At 36.4% G+C, this 16,342-nt stretch overlaps 2 protein-coding genes across 8 annotated transcripts in view; one reads left to right on the forward strand and one right to left on the reverse strand.

The window, feature by feature from the left end:
• Positions 1-826, reverse strand: part of LOC306901861 (engulfment and cell motility protein 1) — a 10,756-nt gene extending 9,930 nt beyond the window's left edge. The window contains exon 1 of the mRNA XM_079470017.1: positions 538-826. The gene's annotated coding sequence lies outside the window, so the exon portion shown is untranslated. The remainder of the gene's footprint in view (positions 1-537) is intronic.
• fxyd6l (FXYD domain containing ion transport regulator 6 like) overlaps positions 1-16,026 on the forward strand; it is a 24,114-nt gene extending 8,088 nt beyond the window's left edge. For 2 of the 7 annotated variants that reach the window (XM_079470025.1, XM_079470024.1), the window contains 8 exons: positions 8,158-8,214; positions 12,469-12,492; positions 12,868-12,891; positions 13,632-13,706; positions 14,960-14,993; positions 15,109-15,140; positions 15,224-15,247; positions 15,348-15,916. In XM_079470025.1, the coding sequence (XP_079326151.1) occupies positions 8,163-8,214; positions 12,469-12,492; positions 12,868-12,891; positions 13,632-13,706; positions 14,960-14,993; positions 15,109-15,140; positions 15,224-15,234 (252 nt within the window). In that variant the 5' untranslated portion in view covers positions 8,158-8,162 and the 3' untranslated portion in view covers positions 15,235-15,247; positions 15,348-15,916. Of the gene's footprint in view, positions 1-6,687; positions 6,927-7,887; positions 7,934-8,157; positions 8,215-8,477; positions 8,505-12,468; positions 12,493-12,867; positions 12,892-13,631; positions 13,707-14,959; positions 14,994-15,108; positions 15,141-15,223; positions 15,248-15,347 lie in introns of those variants that run through there. The other 5 variants (XM_079470020.1, XM_079470019.1, XM_079470023.1 and 2 more) reach the window with 5 other exon arrangements.
• The last annotated feature ends 316 nt before the right edge of the window (positions 16,027-16,342 follow it).

Consider the following 16,342-nt stretch of genomic DNA (forward strand, 5'->3'; position numbering starts at 1 on the left):
TGCAAAGTATATAATTGAAAAGTTTTATTACAGTGTGAATTAGGTTTTGAGCAGTATATAATATTTGTATATTTTTACATATAATTTTGAGATCTTTCAGGTAAGATTGAATTCTATTATGGTGTCGGGACAAACTTAAATAAAACATTTTTGTAGAGCAGCGCTATCAGTCACCATGAACAGTGCAAAAATAATTTTCTTTTTCCGTGACAATCAAAAAAGGTATTAGAAATATGAATAATATAGTCAGTCTCTTTGTAATGCACAACAAAAGAGAGGTTGACGTTTCAGGGTTCAGGTGTAATATTAACTATCGAAAATTATAGACACACCTGCCATGTGAAGCATTACAATATCATGAATTGAAACTATAACTTCTATAATGTTTTTAACTAATTGTAACCAACTTTGTACCAATGCAGGAAGTTAACATGGTCACACAATATTTACAAAAACAAGACCTCATATGATTGGGTTTGTGTGTGAGTAGAGTCAGGGAAGGTTAAGTGATCTTAATCAAATTCTTGCTGTACTTACATGTCACAGCCTTGTCCGCTGTGTTAGTGCTGAAACCTCATGTGTGCATCGAAGAGGAGGAACTGTAAACACACTGCTGGTCACAATGGCAGCGAGATCAAAATAATGCATGCAGCAGATGGTCCTGGAGCAAGAACAGTTGCTCAGAAAGAGGAAATCTTTTCGATTTACAGGTGTTGTGAAATAAAGGGCGAAATAATGTTATGAAACCAAATGTAGTATTTCCCATGGACTCCACTGAAAGAAAGGCTCCGTTCAGAATCATAAGAATGCTGATCTGCTTATGTTTATGTGAGTGAACCGCACCAATTGGACAGATGCCTTTGTGGTGCCAGCCAATGAACAGCTGGCTATGGACACGTGGGTAGATCACAGGGAGAGCATAAGCAGGTTGTATGGGGGATGGGGCAAGAGAAGAGCCGAAAGACAATGACTTTGAGGTTGTACGTCTGGTTAAATCGCCGTGGAGTTGCACTGCTGTGTATTGGAACCCCAGTGAGATGCAAGAGAGGTCCTGATGATAGGAATTTTCAGATTTGTTCATGAAGGTGGAGAGTGTGTGTGGAAGTGTGGGACCATCGAAACTCTGTAGCATCCTTCTCTGGTCGTCAAAGCAAAAGCCAGGGGTGTAATCATTAGAATTCAGTTGTCATGGAAACCGGTTTAGTGTGTCCTGTCGGCCTGGTGGCGGGATTCAGTGTCTGCCCCAGCATTGCACAATAAGAGGTTCGCCGACTGTTCCTCTTTCTCTTTAGGTCCAATATCATCTTCTCTGTTTCTGATGTGCAGTGTGTGTAAGAGAACTTGACAAGGCCAGATCAGCAAGAGAGATGCTATGATTCATGGTCTTCTCTCAGTCAAATGTTGGTTAGGGGATAGACAAGCATTTGATGCTTTAGATTTTTTTTAGGAATGATGGTTGTTACAGATTGTGAACATTATTATGTATAGGTATAATAACTAAAAGGCAGTATGCAGAATATGAATATTTTACTTCTAAACAAAAAAACAGAATAATAAAGCATCCAGATTGTGAATACAGATGAAGCGTTTTTTCAAGATGCCTATTTTGTTCTCCCAAGTAGCATGTTTTCTTTGCTGCAAAGCCTGTCTATTTCCTATCTCTTCTTGTTGACTAAAAGAGATTGGTTGACAATATCTCTGTACACTGTAAGCAATCGTTACTTGACTCAACTCATTATATTTATTCTCTTTTTATACGTAGGTTTTTTAGTTTATAATTTGTCTGATAAACGTATCCAAATAAGTAAAAGTACAATAACAACAAAGGGTCCATCCGTGACTAACGTTTCTTTAGGATCTGTGTGCTTTATTACACAATGACAAACTTTGAAATGTGCATTCACACATACAACCTTCACAGATTTAAAAAAAGAGTAATAGTAAACTGATCTATTAACTGGGTATAGCACAAAGTAAACAACATATTGTTTTAAGAATGTAAACATTACAGGAAAACTTACTTTCATTGTCTCTCATCCACTCTCAACAATCCTCGCTTACATAAAAAAAGTCACCAGAACATTTAAAAAAGTGTATACAATTAACACCAGGGCCAGTGTAATACCAAATCATATGCTATATTATTAATGACCGGTTGTTTTTAAGCAAAGCTAATGAATGAGCACTACATGGCAATAAGAAAATGAGATAAAAGATAGCTTTCATTGTGCTCTGACATCTCTGTAATGCTATGTTCGAGACATGTCGGTATTAGAATATTTAAACCCAGAAATCAAATAATGCATGAGTTGGGACTTGTGTTATGCAAGCGCTTCTCACAGAGCTCATGTCCACACACACAGTGCACCGGTAAAGTTTCCTCACATCACACACGGCGCTGTTGTGTTTCATTTCAACCTGTTTTTCGTTTCTCACTTAAAACACTCAATGTAGTATGTGGAAATGTATGTTTATATTGTGATAAAATGATATATAAAAATCACATATGATAATTTACATCATTACTTGTGAAACTATTTAGGCTACCCAGCCTACCCCAATGAGGTAATTCGTGTTAAATAAATCACAATATGGATGACACAGTAACTAATACTTTTTCTTTTAAATCACACATGTAGTTTTACAAATTATCACACCAATATAAACAAAATTTCACCTACCAGATTTGATAATAGTTAAGTTTAAATCCACCTTTTCCTTGTGACCATCTTCATTCTGCTTGACTGTTTCCCACTCCACGAGATCTCGCAATAAATGTTGAGATTGAGAATGTGATTTCGCTATTAAATTGACCCCTCAAACATTAACAAATTAACTTGTTAAGTCAACTTGCAAACTAGTTAAGGGAGGATCTCATTTTAAGAATTAGTGGACCTTTCTGGTGGTCACCGTGGGGCTTGGATTGCACCCAAATGTCTCTGTGAATATTAGGCGTTACAAACGTTAAAAAGTACATAAGACATAATACGTACATAACACATCTTAATTTAAAGAGGTTGAGGTCGTCTAGGGAATTTTGAGAAATATTGGGACTGTTCAATTTCAGATGCTGATAAATATAGACTTAAAACTTTAGACTGGTGTTTGTAGATTAAAGATAATGGAGTCATGAAGAATACTCTGTAGACAGCTATAGTTTAGATTTAGCATTCCGATCCTACATTGTATTATTAGCCATACAATTTACGTCCTGAAACTGCATCGACCTGCATTAAAAATGTAACAGTTTAAATCTAACATTTAACAATTGTTGTGACTGAACATCTTTGCCTTAGATTATTAAATGTTCTTGACACCTTTAGAAGCAAACTCATAAAAACCCTGAACTCTATAACTTGATGATTACTTGATCATACCTCAGCTGTATGGTTTGTTTTATTTTGTGAATGACTAGAGCAAAAGTTAGTATCAGATGGAAAGAATTTTAGTTGTCACAGTAAAGATGAAATTTACATTAATTTAAAACTTTGGGAAATATTTATTCCATACTTGGGCATCTCTGCTGCCTCAGGTACTGAAAATCTCCTGTCCGTTTAAGGTCTTATGGCTTTTTGTTAAATAATTCAGACATTTTTGCAGGGATGCAGGCAGTAATTTCCCAGTTGAGGTCAAGAAGGATTCTTTATGAACTTATGTGCTAAGCATAGATTCTCAATAAATCAACAAAGTAAATATTCATGAAGATACATTATTGACATCCAAAAAGCTTTAGCAAAACGTTATCTATTATGTTTAGCTGAAAATAATTTGTGTACCAAAGAAGGGTCTGCTTAATATTAATAATTGAACATGCAAGTTTGTGTGATGGCACACTCATGGTTGGTGAATGGCACAGCAAATGAGCAATGCCAGCACAGATTGTTTTGATGTGGAAAAGGGTTTATACAATTTTCATATCTCAATAACTTTTCATCGCTGTTTGCTCAGTGGCTTGGAAAACCAAAATAGTCTTAAGGGAATTCCTTCATGGAGAAGTAATGTGTCTGTTCTGCATTCTAAAGTTGGGTTACATAAGTCAAATTACTTTTGGTCACTGCACATATGTTTATTGTGCCCTTGCTCCTCTTCCTGAAACTGAAGCATCTGTCTATTTTGGTAATAGAAATAAAGATCAAGTGTTAGTTATAGTCTAAATTATCTTGGTTTGTACATTTTTAGCTGATTTGTTTTTCATTCTTATCTTTTGTAGCTAGAACTGAAAAGCTTTTTTTAGAACATTTGCAATAAATGTTACATATACAGTTATGTTCAAAATAATAGCAGGCCAACATCACTAACCAGATCAGTAATTGTTTTTGGTAGAAATCATATTTCTATATGGCAAATATTTTACTAGTAGGTGTAGTAGAGTAATAGAAAACCAACAGACCCAACAGTCATGACATGCATGCTAATAATTCTGTGTAATTGAATCATTAATTGAAGAGGGCGTGTTCAAAATAATAGCTGTGTGGAGTTCAATTAGAGAGGTAAATCATTCTGTGGCCCTTATTCAAGGATGAAGGCAGCAAATGTTGTACTTTGCATTTCTCTCTGAGAAAATCGGAGTAAAATGGGTCGTTCCAGACTTTGTTCAGAACAACAGCTCCGCTAAAAGGATATAAAATGCTTTAAAATGGCAGCCAAAACCAGAGAGACGTGGACGAAAACTGAAAACTACAATTCGAATGGATCGAGGAATAGCCAAAATGGCAAAGACTCAGCCAATGATCAGCTCCAGGGTGATCAAAGAAAATCTGATGTTACCTGTGAGTACTGTAACAATTAGAAGACGCATATGTGAAGCCAAACTATTGGCAAGAATCCCCCCCCAAAGTCCTATTATTGAAAAAACAACATGTGCTGAAGAGCTTAAAGTTTGCCAAAGACATTGACTGGCTTTAAGAGAAATGGCACAATATTTCTTGAATTTATGAAAGCAAGATTATTATTTTTGGGTCTAGTTTGTCAGGCGACCCCCAAATACTGAATTCAAGCCACATTACACTTCACTTGGCGCAAGCATCATGATATGGGGATGTTTCTCATCCTATGGTGTTTGGCCTATTTATCGGATTCCGGGGATCATGGATCAGTTTGAGTACATTAAAATACTTAGAGGTCATGTTGCCTTATGCCGAAGAGGAAATGGCCTTGAAATGGGTGTTTAATCAAGACAATGACCCCAAACACACCAGTAAGCGAGCAGCATATTAGTTCCAGCTCAATCACCAGATCTTAATCCAATATAAAACCTGTGGGGTGACATCAAAAAACTTTATTTCTGAGGCAAAACCAAGGAATGGAGAGGAATTGCGGTCTGGAGTGCAATCGTCCTTGGCTTGAAAACCTTTTCACAGGTGCCAGAAGTTGGTTGACTCCATGCAAAACAGATGTGAAGCAGTTCTCAGAAACCGCGGCTATACAACTAAATATTAGTTCAGTGATTCACAAGAATGCTTAAATATATATATATATATATTTAAAAAAGAATATGCATTGTTCCCAATGCATTTGTGTATTGAAATAAAAAAAATGTAACACAACTGTAGCTGTCCATGCTAGTAAATTTGCTGTTATTTTGCCTGCCATCTCACTTCAGTGGATCTTGGCATTGGGACAACAATGACCCAGCATCTGACAAGGGCACACCTGTCCTGACGTCATAGGCTATTTCTGGAGGGAGTCACTGTCATCACTGACCCTGCCCTGCATAAATAATCTGCTTTCCGTTTGCTGTTATTTAATAAATTTAGACACATTTTGCCCTGGAATAATATGATGATGTAAATGACCTTTAAAAAAAGTCTACTTTTGCAATTTCTGTGAACCTTTGCAGACTGTTCTTTTTGTTTTGACAGGCGTGCTGGAGAGATGAGTTTCTAGCACTCTGTAAATTATGTAGGCTGAATGAAGATATCCTTAAGAATAGTTTGTTTATACATTTTAACTTTGTTTTACACTTGTTACAGCGCTTATTCCTCACCTGTGAAAGCAAAATTATTCAACAATCAACAATTTTTTATCAACAATTTACAGATAAATTGTATGACATTTCTAAACCATTTTAGCATATGGAATACGCTTGTTTTTGGAAGTGTCATACATTTTCGAAATCTTATTCGTGAATGAATGAATCTTCAAAAACCACAAGGCGAGATTTGCTGCGCCCTAATGTTTAAAGAGTGTAACTACATTCATTCTACTTTCTGATCAATTCTTTCACTAATTAAAGAGCGTCGCCATGAATACAACAATAACCCCGTTTCGCTGTATGAGTTTCACAGTTATGAAGATCAAGTCCCTGTGTAGTAGTTTGTGTTTCTCTCATTTCAAATCGGATAAATTTGCTGTTGCTTTTAACAATACAAATCGACACAAAGGGAGTGCGCTGTGGTGCAAGAGTCGTTTCGGATAGGCTTGCCGCTTACAAGTCATCTTTATCGTGGTTTGTCACTCGGACCTAAGAGCGCCACTAAAATCGATATTCGGCGTACTAAATGCAAGATGCACGTCTCATTTCTACTTTTTAAGACGGAGTCGTTATAAACGATCACTATTTAGCATCACAATAGGGAGGTTTTAGAAAGAATCGGTATTGAAAATAAATACAACTGAAAATAAACATTGTGAACTGTTTTGGAACAGTTATGAGGCTTATCATGATCTGTGATGGGCGTGGTGTGGGTGGAGGAGGTGGAGTTCGGAGCTTCGATACACACAGGCGCGCTTTCCAACGTGACAAATACACGCCTTTGTGTAATATACACAACGATGACTGCAGCTCGCTAAGAATTTAAGGATTTGCTTGAAACGATATTAGAGAAAAAACAGATTTAACCCCAAACAACGCGCGGTCGAGGTTGCCTTCGTTTGGCAGCAGGAATCACTAGTCGAATCTTTTGGCGTTCAGCATTAGCGATCTGGTAAGACATTCGTGAGGTTTCCGTCTTTATAACAACTAGCGTGTTTTATTATGACTTCGGTACGCTCAGTGGTTTTGCATAACAAGCACATGGTTGGCTTATAAATTGCGTCTACGCGGGAGACCCGTTGTTAGTCGATGCATCGTTATTATAACGCCTAGTTCATGCATTGAGCCATTTAACGCATTTTTTATTTGTCTGGTCATGTCTTTGTTGAACACTGAAAGAATGCAGTCTTGATTTTATTGGCAGCTGGGGCACGTGGCCACCTGTATCATATTACTGTTTTTTAAAGAAGTGATATTTTAGCCTTTTAAATCACATTTCGAGATCACGTTGACAGCAGTGTGGGATTTGTTGTGTGTATTTGTGGGAAAGGAGCTTCCATATGACTAACAATCCCAGGAATGAATGTTGGGAAAGTGGGTTACGGGGGAGGGGTCTTGTTGTGTGTGCGCGTTTCTCAGAATTTAAAGGGAATATAGATCGACTCGAGACTTATCTTATGAAAGACTGTCTGAATGACACAGGCAGATGTGCATAAAGATTGCACAGGGCTTCTTGCAAACAGATCTGTGTGCAGGAATAAGGGTGATTTGGGTTTAACACAATATTTTGTTTCGAGACCATCTGGTTTATCCAATCACCGATCAGTCCATTTACTTTATTGTTGGTCTTCTATAATTTTCTATTTGTCCTCTGTGTGTAAGACACAAGCCAAACGGTTACCCTGTTTTCTTAGTCGCAATGTTCTCCAGGGAGATTATTCAAATGAAACACACTACACCTTTCATTTGAATTTAATTTAGAGATAAGTGTTTGGTTTTGGTTTCGTTTTTTTTCATAAGCACACTTGTCTTTCCAAATCGTTGAACCAAATATGATCATAAACAGTTCCTATGTGCAGCCATGTGCCCTTTGCTCAATATCCCACTGTTTTTATGTGTTTCTCCAAATATAGAGCCTTCTGCCATTAATAGCAACAGGACACTGAAACATTCTGAGGGGTATGAACAGCATGTAGATGATGAAAAATAAACTTGATTAAATACATTTGAATATTGACAGGGATATGAATGACAGTTTAAGAAATTCCTTTAATGGTCAACTACAGACATCATTTTCCAGAGTTAAATAAGTCCCAAAGGCTCTGATGTTTGTGTGTGAAATTCTACAGGGATATATGACTGTCCAGTGTCTCGCTTACAGTCTGATTTCGCTTGTTTTTCAGACAAGATGGAAATGGCTGTCGCCGTTGTGCTTTTGTCCTACTTCGCTCCGGCTCTGGGTGAGTGCTTTTCCCTTGTCTTTTTTATTTGCTCTGCTGCATTTATTGAATTAGATGGTGTTTAGAGTTGCACTTGGAGGACTGAAATGTGAATTTCCTCTTTGTTTGTCTAATGAGAAATCAGTACGTTTAGAAAAAGTAAAATCCTTCCTAATGCATTGCAGCAAAAAATTGTTGCCCATTCCCACAGACTTTCCTGTAGACGATTTACAGTATTTGGTGATTTGGCCTTTGTGTGTGTATTCATGTGTGTATGTATGCAGGATCAGCTTTTGGCAGGGAAATGCCTGGTAAGTTTGTAGAACGTTAGAGACGCTTTGTGAGCGCTAAAACTAAGCAGAGTTTAGTTTTATGTGCTTCTGTCTGTCTTGAAAGCCTGGGCTTGTTTGTATTTGTTGATTTTGAAAATGGAAAGCAGTACGTTTTGGCATGTTTTAACACATTTGTTCAAATGTGGTTCTGTTGTGTCTTGTTTTTTCTTCAATAAGTTGCTTACGATTCCACCTTTCCCTGAAGGGTTTTGTGGAAAGTTCATGAAGTAACACTACTCTCGCAACACAAGGCTGGAGTGTCTATCCAACTTTTTGCCAGTACAGCCTGTGTTGTAACATGCTTGAGTACATGCAGTTCTGCAGTCCCATTTGGAGGGAGTTTTGACACTGAGTTTGACTCAGTATTTCTTTGTATTTCTCAGTTTGAGCGACCTTGGACAATTAAAACAAAGTTGCAATGTTTTCTAAGACGATTTGTGCACTGTGAAGCAAAAACATTTGACGCATTGCTGACACTTTGGATTTCTGGAGGATTTGCTACATTCTCAGACATTTGGGGTTATTTTGGCAAAACCACAAAATGTGACTGTGCGTGTATGCGCTCAAACACACAAATGCTGAGACGTGCAATCGTGGAAATGCACATGCAATATGCCACGAGTAATGTTTTTTTGAAATGGGAAGTATTTCAATCAAGCATTGTTGTTTGTTTATTAAGGGGGTGGAGGGAGAGAGAAAGAAGTCATTAGGGTTAACCAAAGTTCTACAGTCAGACCATTCAAAATGTCTAATGGGAAATTTGGACCAGTGCCATCAACATTCTTGTTTACAGAGAGCAGCAGCCCATAAAATCTGGAGTTTATTCCAGAAAGCCGGGTTATCTTACCATCAGATAAACCCTGAACTCTAGGTTGGTTAACCCAAACGTGGCTTACAAACGGTTTCATAACACGTTTGAAGGGTAAGTTTAATCAACCTCCCGCAAGTTACCCAGAGTTAACGCTCTCTCACGGGAACAACGAGAAAACATTGCCAATGGATCACACATTTGACAAGTCACCATGGAAACAGTTAAGAAGCTTAAAGTTTTTGACTAAAAAGTTATAAATCTGTTTTTGCTCAAAAGATTTAAATCTACATCGGTGTATAAAGTGCTAATGAATTTATATGTTCATGAAACTATAAACGCTATTAAATATAAAGATAGTTTAGGTATATGTAGGCTACTATATATATAAGTATTTTTAAACTAAGATACTGTATTTAAAATATATATATTCTGCATGGCTATCGCTGTTAGAGTTGTTGACATTTTTGTGTAAATGTTATTTTACCATGTGTATGGTTTTCTACCAGTATATTTGACATATATTTAATTAAAATTGTGTAGGCTGTATATTGAACAACTATTTTATTCCTTAAAAATGTTTTTTTTTTGGTTTTGTGAAACCCGACTTTGCAATGTATCAGCTTTATTTTGAACGATTGCTGATGTAGAAACCACTACAGTTGTCATAATCTTTAAAAAAAACATGTTTGATACTTCAGTACACACTAGCCATGATAATTGATTTGTATTAGAGGATGAAGGTCTGCTGTGACACAGGTAGAAAATGAAACGTAAGGCCCACAGTTACAGTGAGGGAAATAATAATTTGAGCCCCTGCTGATTTTGTAAGTTTGCCTGCTTGCAAAGAAATTACGGGTCTATAATTTTTATGGTAGGTTTATTTTAACTGATAGAGACATGATATAAAAAATCTGCAGAAAAAATATGTTTTATAAAGGTTATAAATTGATTTTCATTTCAGTTAGTGAAATAAGTATTGGTCCCCCCACCAAGCAGCAAGAATTCTGGCTCCACAGATTGGTTATGTGCCTAAATGGATCACAGATTGGTCCTGACACTTTAAGAAAGTGCTACTAAATCAGCTTGTTGTGTATATAAAAGATGCCTGCCAACAGAATCTGTATCTTTCATTTCAACATCTCCACCACCATAGTCAAGACCAAATAGGCTTCAAAAGATGTCAGGGACAAGATTGTAGACCTGCACAAACCTTGAATAGGCTACAGACGGAAGCTTGGTAAGAAGGAGACAACTGTTGGTGCGATTATTTATTATTATTTGGAAATACAAAATAACTATCAATTTCCCTTGATCTGGAGCTCCCTGCAAGATTTCCCCAGTGGGGTAAAGATGATCATGAGAAAGGTTAAAGATCAGCCCAGAACTACACGGAAGAAGCTTGTTCATGAGTTCAAGACAGTTGGAACCACAGTTAGCGAGCAAACCATTGGCCTTTCAATACTAAACTGTATAGGAGGACCTGAGGATCAGAAAGAAATTTTTAAGGAATTCAGTCAGTATGAAAAACCTTAAAGGTATACTACACACAAAAATTAAAATGCAGTCATGAATTACTCACCCTCTAGTTGTTCCAAACATGTATACATTTCTTTGTTCGGTTGAACACAAAGAGATATATTTTGGAAAAATGTTAGCAACCAATAGTTCTGAAGCACCATTGACTGCCACAGTAGGACATTTTTATCTTTTGGTTCTGTTGAAAACAAAAGAAGATATTATGTGGATTGTACGAAAACAAACGGTTCTGAGGCATCTTCGAATATCATTTGAATAATCCCTTGAAGATTAAAACCATTTACATAAAAAAATCATAAAAAACGTAGTTACGATAAGAATTTAAATATGTGAACAGTATGCCATAGGTGATCCCCTTGGAGGTCACCTAATAAAGCCTTGGGAACCTGTCAGCCTGAGCATCGAAATTGCAACCTTTGAGTTTTAAATCTGACTCTCCAACCATTTGGTCAGAACTATCTTTGACCCAATGCATCAAATATTACCTAATAAGTGGACACGAGTAATGATATGCAATTGCTTTGCAAAATACTTCACAATTAACATCCTTTAACTGTTAGAAATTTTAAGGTGTGCATATTCTTGCAGTGATATTTGGAGATGTTTTAATAAACCTAATTCAAAGTATTTAGAGTATTCAATATAAATTCATAAATAACAGCTTACATTTTTTTTATTTAAAGACTATTTGATTTTCAAAGGTTCTATAGTAATGTTAATAATACAATTAGTTGTGAATGCCGATTTGCGATGGGTGAGATTGGAAATGTAATTGTAATATTGCTGTAAAATTATAATATATTATACGTAATCTGTGCTTCCATGCCCACTTGACGCTCATCAAAAGCTCACACATGCACAGACAACCTCTAAAGTTTAGTAATTTTGTAATCGAAAGTTGAGGGTATCAGCTGACCTACTCTTAAATTTACCCGGGTATGTCACATAACCAGCTTTCTGGAATACCGCCCAGCTGTGGCTCTTCAAAAACAAGTCCATTGTTACTCCATTGATGTCTTTTTGTGAGCTAACAGGGTGTGGAGTGAAACCAAAATTCATACCTAACGACTATAAAAATCTTTTTTAAAAAAGTATGTTGTTATGACGTGTCATTAAGCTTTTTCAAGGTACTTAAAATATATTTATCTTGTCTAATTATACTCTTTGTACAGAGATGAGTATAATGATGATTGAGTTCTTTTTCCCATGTTATAGTAAATCAAGTGGTTACATTTGTTCGGCAGAATCGAGATAAGCTATTGAGGTTGGCTGTCACAGTGGGATAATTTCTTCGAATATGTCTTGAATGGTTTTATGCACATTCTTTTTTCCACAGGTTTTCCACTGTTTTGTGGCTGTATGTGTCTCCGTCCAAACTTTTTTGCAATGTAGCGTGCATCAGTAATGTTTATTAACACACACTCTAATGTGTATTGAAATGTTCAGCTGGCACTTGATGGCTTAAATAGTTTTATAATAGAATCACTGTAAATAATTAGGATCCTAACCCTACTTGTGTCTGTAAATGTTCAACTTGCCATGCATGCTTATACCTCAAATTTGACTTGTAAATCTTATTTTTCTCCTCTCATTTAGCTTCCAGAGTGGATGAAATTCACGGTATGTCACTTTGCGGTATAATATCGTCTTTATATTAATGAAATGTCTTAGTTGCTTATTAACAGTGTTTTTTTAGCCCCGCCAGACCACACCACAGTCAGCAGAGGTTTAGTCTTGTGTGCATGAAAATGCCTCATGTTAGACACTAAGATTTTACTTCATAGTGGGTGTAAGAAAATGTCGAGCAGGCAGTGAGCTTTTATCCTCTTAGCGTACATTTCATAAAATGGCACCTAGTCAATATGCTTTGGTATTTCAGAAACAGCTTTGTCTGTGTAGATAAGTAGGCTTTTGTTGTTTTTGGTAATATTTACATGAATTTAAACGATATATGAACAAGATTTTTAGATATTGTTCTTTTTCCCCTCCTACCAGAGTACGACAAGCCCTTTCATTATGGTGAGTATAGATTTACTTCAGATCCTCAGAGATTATGTATATTCTCATGGATTAAGGCCATATATTGGTTAATCTATATAAAGATGAAAAATAAAAGTGATCATATGCAGAATATTACTCTCACTTTAAGGCAATTGTTTCGCCTCTGTTTTACATGCTCAGGGTCTTGTGTTAGATCTGCTCTGATGGTTCCCACAGTGGGCTGAGAATTTTTTTTAAGGGCAGAGTGCATCATCCTGCTCAGGAAACATCTGGGCAGTCGAAGGCATTTGCGTTTCCCCACCGTTTTTCCTAAATAGATGGAAAGCTGTCACCCCAGGGTTTTCAATCTGTAAAGAACATATTTTGAGATCTCATGTATATTACAAAATGTCCTGAATTAATTTAACATTAAAGCAGTTCAGATTCTACATTTGCATTTATCCATGCAAGTGACATAAGACAAAACATTAAATACTCTTTGTTTTGTAAGAGTTAACAATAAGTGTAGTCTACAAAACGTTGTAAATTTGTGTTCAGTGTTCAAAAACACGGCAATAGACATTTGAGAGTAATTTATTCAGTCAATAATATGCTTTGTAGATTGTTTTGGTTTGGGCATTTCTGTCCTGGCTTATTTGTGTGCATATCTTCCCACATTACATTTTATTTAGTTGTGGCTGTCATGCTCACACAAGATATGCATCATTTGTGTTTTAATGCTGTGCAGGGTTTTTCAGTTCTCTGAATCCTCCTTTCAGATTATGAATCCCTGAGGATTGGTGGTATGATCATCGCTGTGATACTTTTCCTGATGGGGATCTTCCTCATCATCAGTGAGTGTTGAGCTATCTGTGTACTGAAACAGCTGACCTTTTTTGCATGTGTGAACTCCATTTAGAATTCTCCAGATTTACCCTATGTAACATTGAAACTGTTAATTCAAGCATTGCTCATTATAAAGAGAGTGACAATTGGTGAACATGTGTCTTTGAATGCATTTATAAGGACAGCATATAGTTCAGACATGCTGTAGTATAACTCTGTAAACTGGTTATACCAAATTTTAAGGATACTTTAGTAGATATTAATCTAAGAATGTGTCACACACAGAGATAAACAAGCTAAAGATCAGCGGTTCAGGGATAGCTGGTGGCAGACCTGCATGTCTTTCATAACCTCTAAGTTTAAACCTCAGCGATACCCAATCCGCACTATGAATTATGGTCTGCTTTTCATGCAGGGACAGACAGCCAGCTGAACCCTTGACACTTTTACTCTGAGACCACCTACCAGTGCCCTTACATTTTTAATGAGGTTTCCAGTTGGATATGTTGTCCCAGGCAATATGAACATATTTTTAGTTTGACAGTTTTTTATGTGTGTGCTTACATACAGTTAGGTCCATAAATATTTGGACAAAGGCAATTTTTTATTTTAGCCGTGTAATGTAATGTAACGAACCAAAATACATTAAAATTCCAGTTATATAATGGATATTGTCCCGAAGTGCACACTTTATTTACAGGGTATTCACATCCAGATCAGGCGACGGGTGTAAGTTAACAGCTCTATAATATGCAGCTCCTCCCTTTTTCAAGGGACCAAAAATAATCAGATAGTCGAATCAACAGGTATGATCTTATCGTTAGATAATTTCTTCATAAATTAAACATTTTAAAGGTCTGGAGTTTATTCTATGTGGTATTTGCATTTACAAGCTGTTGCTGTGAACCCACATCATGCAGTTCAGGGAGATCTTCATGAAAGTGAAACATGAATCAATACATTTGAGAGTGTGAACTTTAGTACAATATACATGATATAACTGTTATTTGAATACATTTTGGTACACAGCTAAAATAACAAACAAATGTGCCACTGTCCAAATATTAACGGACCTAGCTGTATGTTAATTTTAGCATAACATTCAACGACAAAATGGAAGCTTTGCATTTTTTGTGTTTGCAGTAAAGCCTTCTGAATAATCACGTGCATGTGAAAATGTTTCACTCATGTATATGTATATATATATATGTATGAACTTTCACTGCTTTGGATCTGACTTTTGCTTTCTTGTCTACTATAGGTCGGAAGTGCCGCTGCAAAGGGAGTAAGTCAAGGTAAGTAGCTTAAAGGCCAACAGTTTAAGTACTGTATGTGCTGCATTAGACAGAAACTACTTGTTAAAGCAGATCACAATAAATAATAATTTGTTTCTACGTGGTTCTGCTTTAGGCCAGTTGGACTTGATCCAGAATCAGCCAGAGGTCAGTTTTCTTTTCTTTTTTTAGGTATCATAACACTTAAAAGAAACAGACAATTAGCAGATTTATATGTGTTTCCTTTGCAGGTGGGAAGTAATCAGGGTGAACGGGTAAAAATACTTTCAATCCTATATATCTGCTTTTGGATTATATGATATTATATATTCAGCATACATTTTCAAGCTATATCTCTGCTGTTTCCTTTCACAGAAGCCTGGTGGCCTAAAGAGTGTCTCGTCTTTTGGAGTGTTTCTACTTTTTGGAAGAAGAAAATTATAATAAGTCATGCCCTAGTGTTCCCCACAATTCTTAAATGTTTTTACTGAAAACTTGGCGTTTTTAAAAATGTTTAAATAAAAATGTTGATTGTCAGCTATAGGGCTACTGCCATTGTATGCTACTTCAGCAGATGATTCTCTTTTACAGTTTTTACACAGTTTCATATGTTTTCAGCTTTCAAAAAAGTTTATAAAACTCCTAATAAGTAATAATAAATATTAGGCATTTTGTATGTTTTGTAAATGATGTACTTCCGGTTTTGCTACTTGGCAGAGTTAACCAATCACACTGTAAACTGTACTAGAAATAAACTGATTTCTAAACTAATGTCTGTTTAATATTATTAAGTGTCAACATGATGTTAAGTGCTTTTGCACCTGTCGCTCGTATGCTGCTCGCGCATACAGAAAGTAGTTGACACTGTACTATACAGGCTTTAAGGGGATACTTCACTCTAAAATGAAAATTTATAAATAAATTACTCACCCTCTTGTCATTGCAAACCCGTATGACGTTCTTATCCACAACACAAAGAAGATATTTAAAGAATGTTGTTAATCAACAGTACCCATTGACTTTTGTCTGTACAATAAAAGTGAATGGAACCGCCGTTGTTATTCAATAGCTTGTTTCAATAATCCTCCCTTAGCATGGTGGCCTGTGTTTTACCCTTAAATATAGAACAGTTGTATAGGTTGCGGTCAACCTGAATGCAAATGAGACAAGATACAGTAGGCTATAGCGGCAAGCACGAGTATTTACCGCACTCCTCCATTAATCTACAACGCATTTCACAGCGTTATTGTTATTGATTTATTTTCGGACGGGCTTAAATTTATGTACAAATCTATGTTTGTTAAGGAAGGCTTTTCCCGATTTCCCTCGGGAGGGTCAGTCACACTTGCTGCATTAGGTGTGGTTCTGCG

This window comes from Barbatula barbatula, assembly GCF_947034865.1.
Source record: "Barbatula barbatula genome assembly, chromosome: 12".
NCBI lineage: Eukaryota > Metazoa > Chordata > Actinopteri > Cypriniformes > Nemacheilidae > Barbatula > Barbatula barbatula.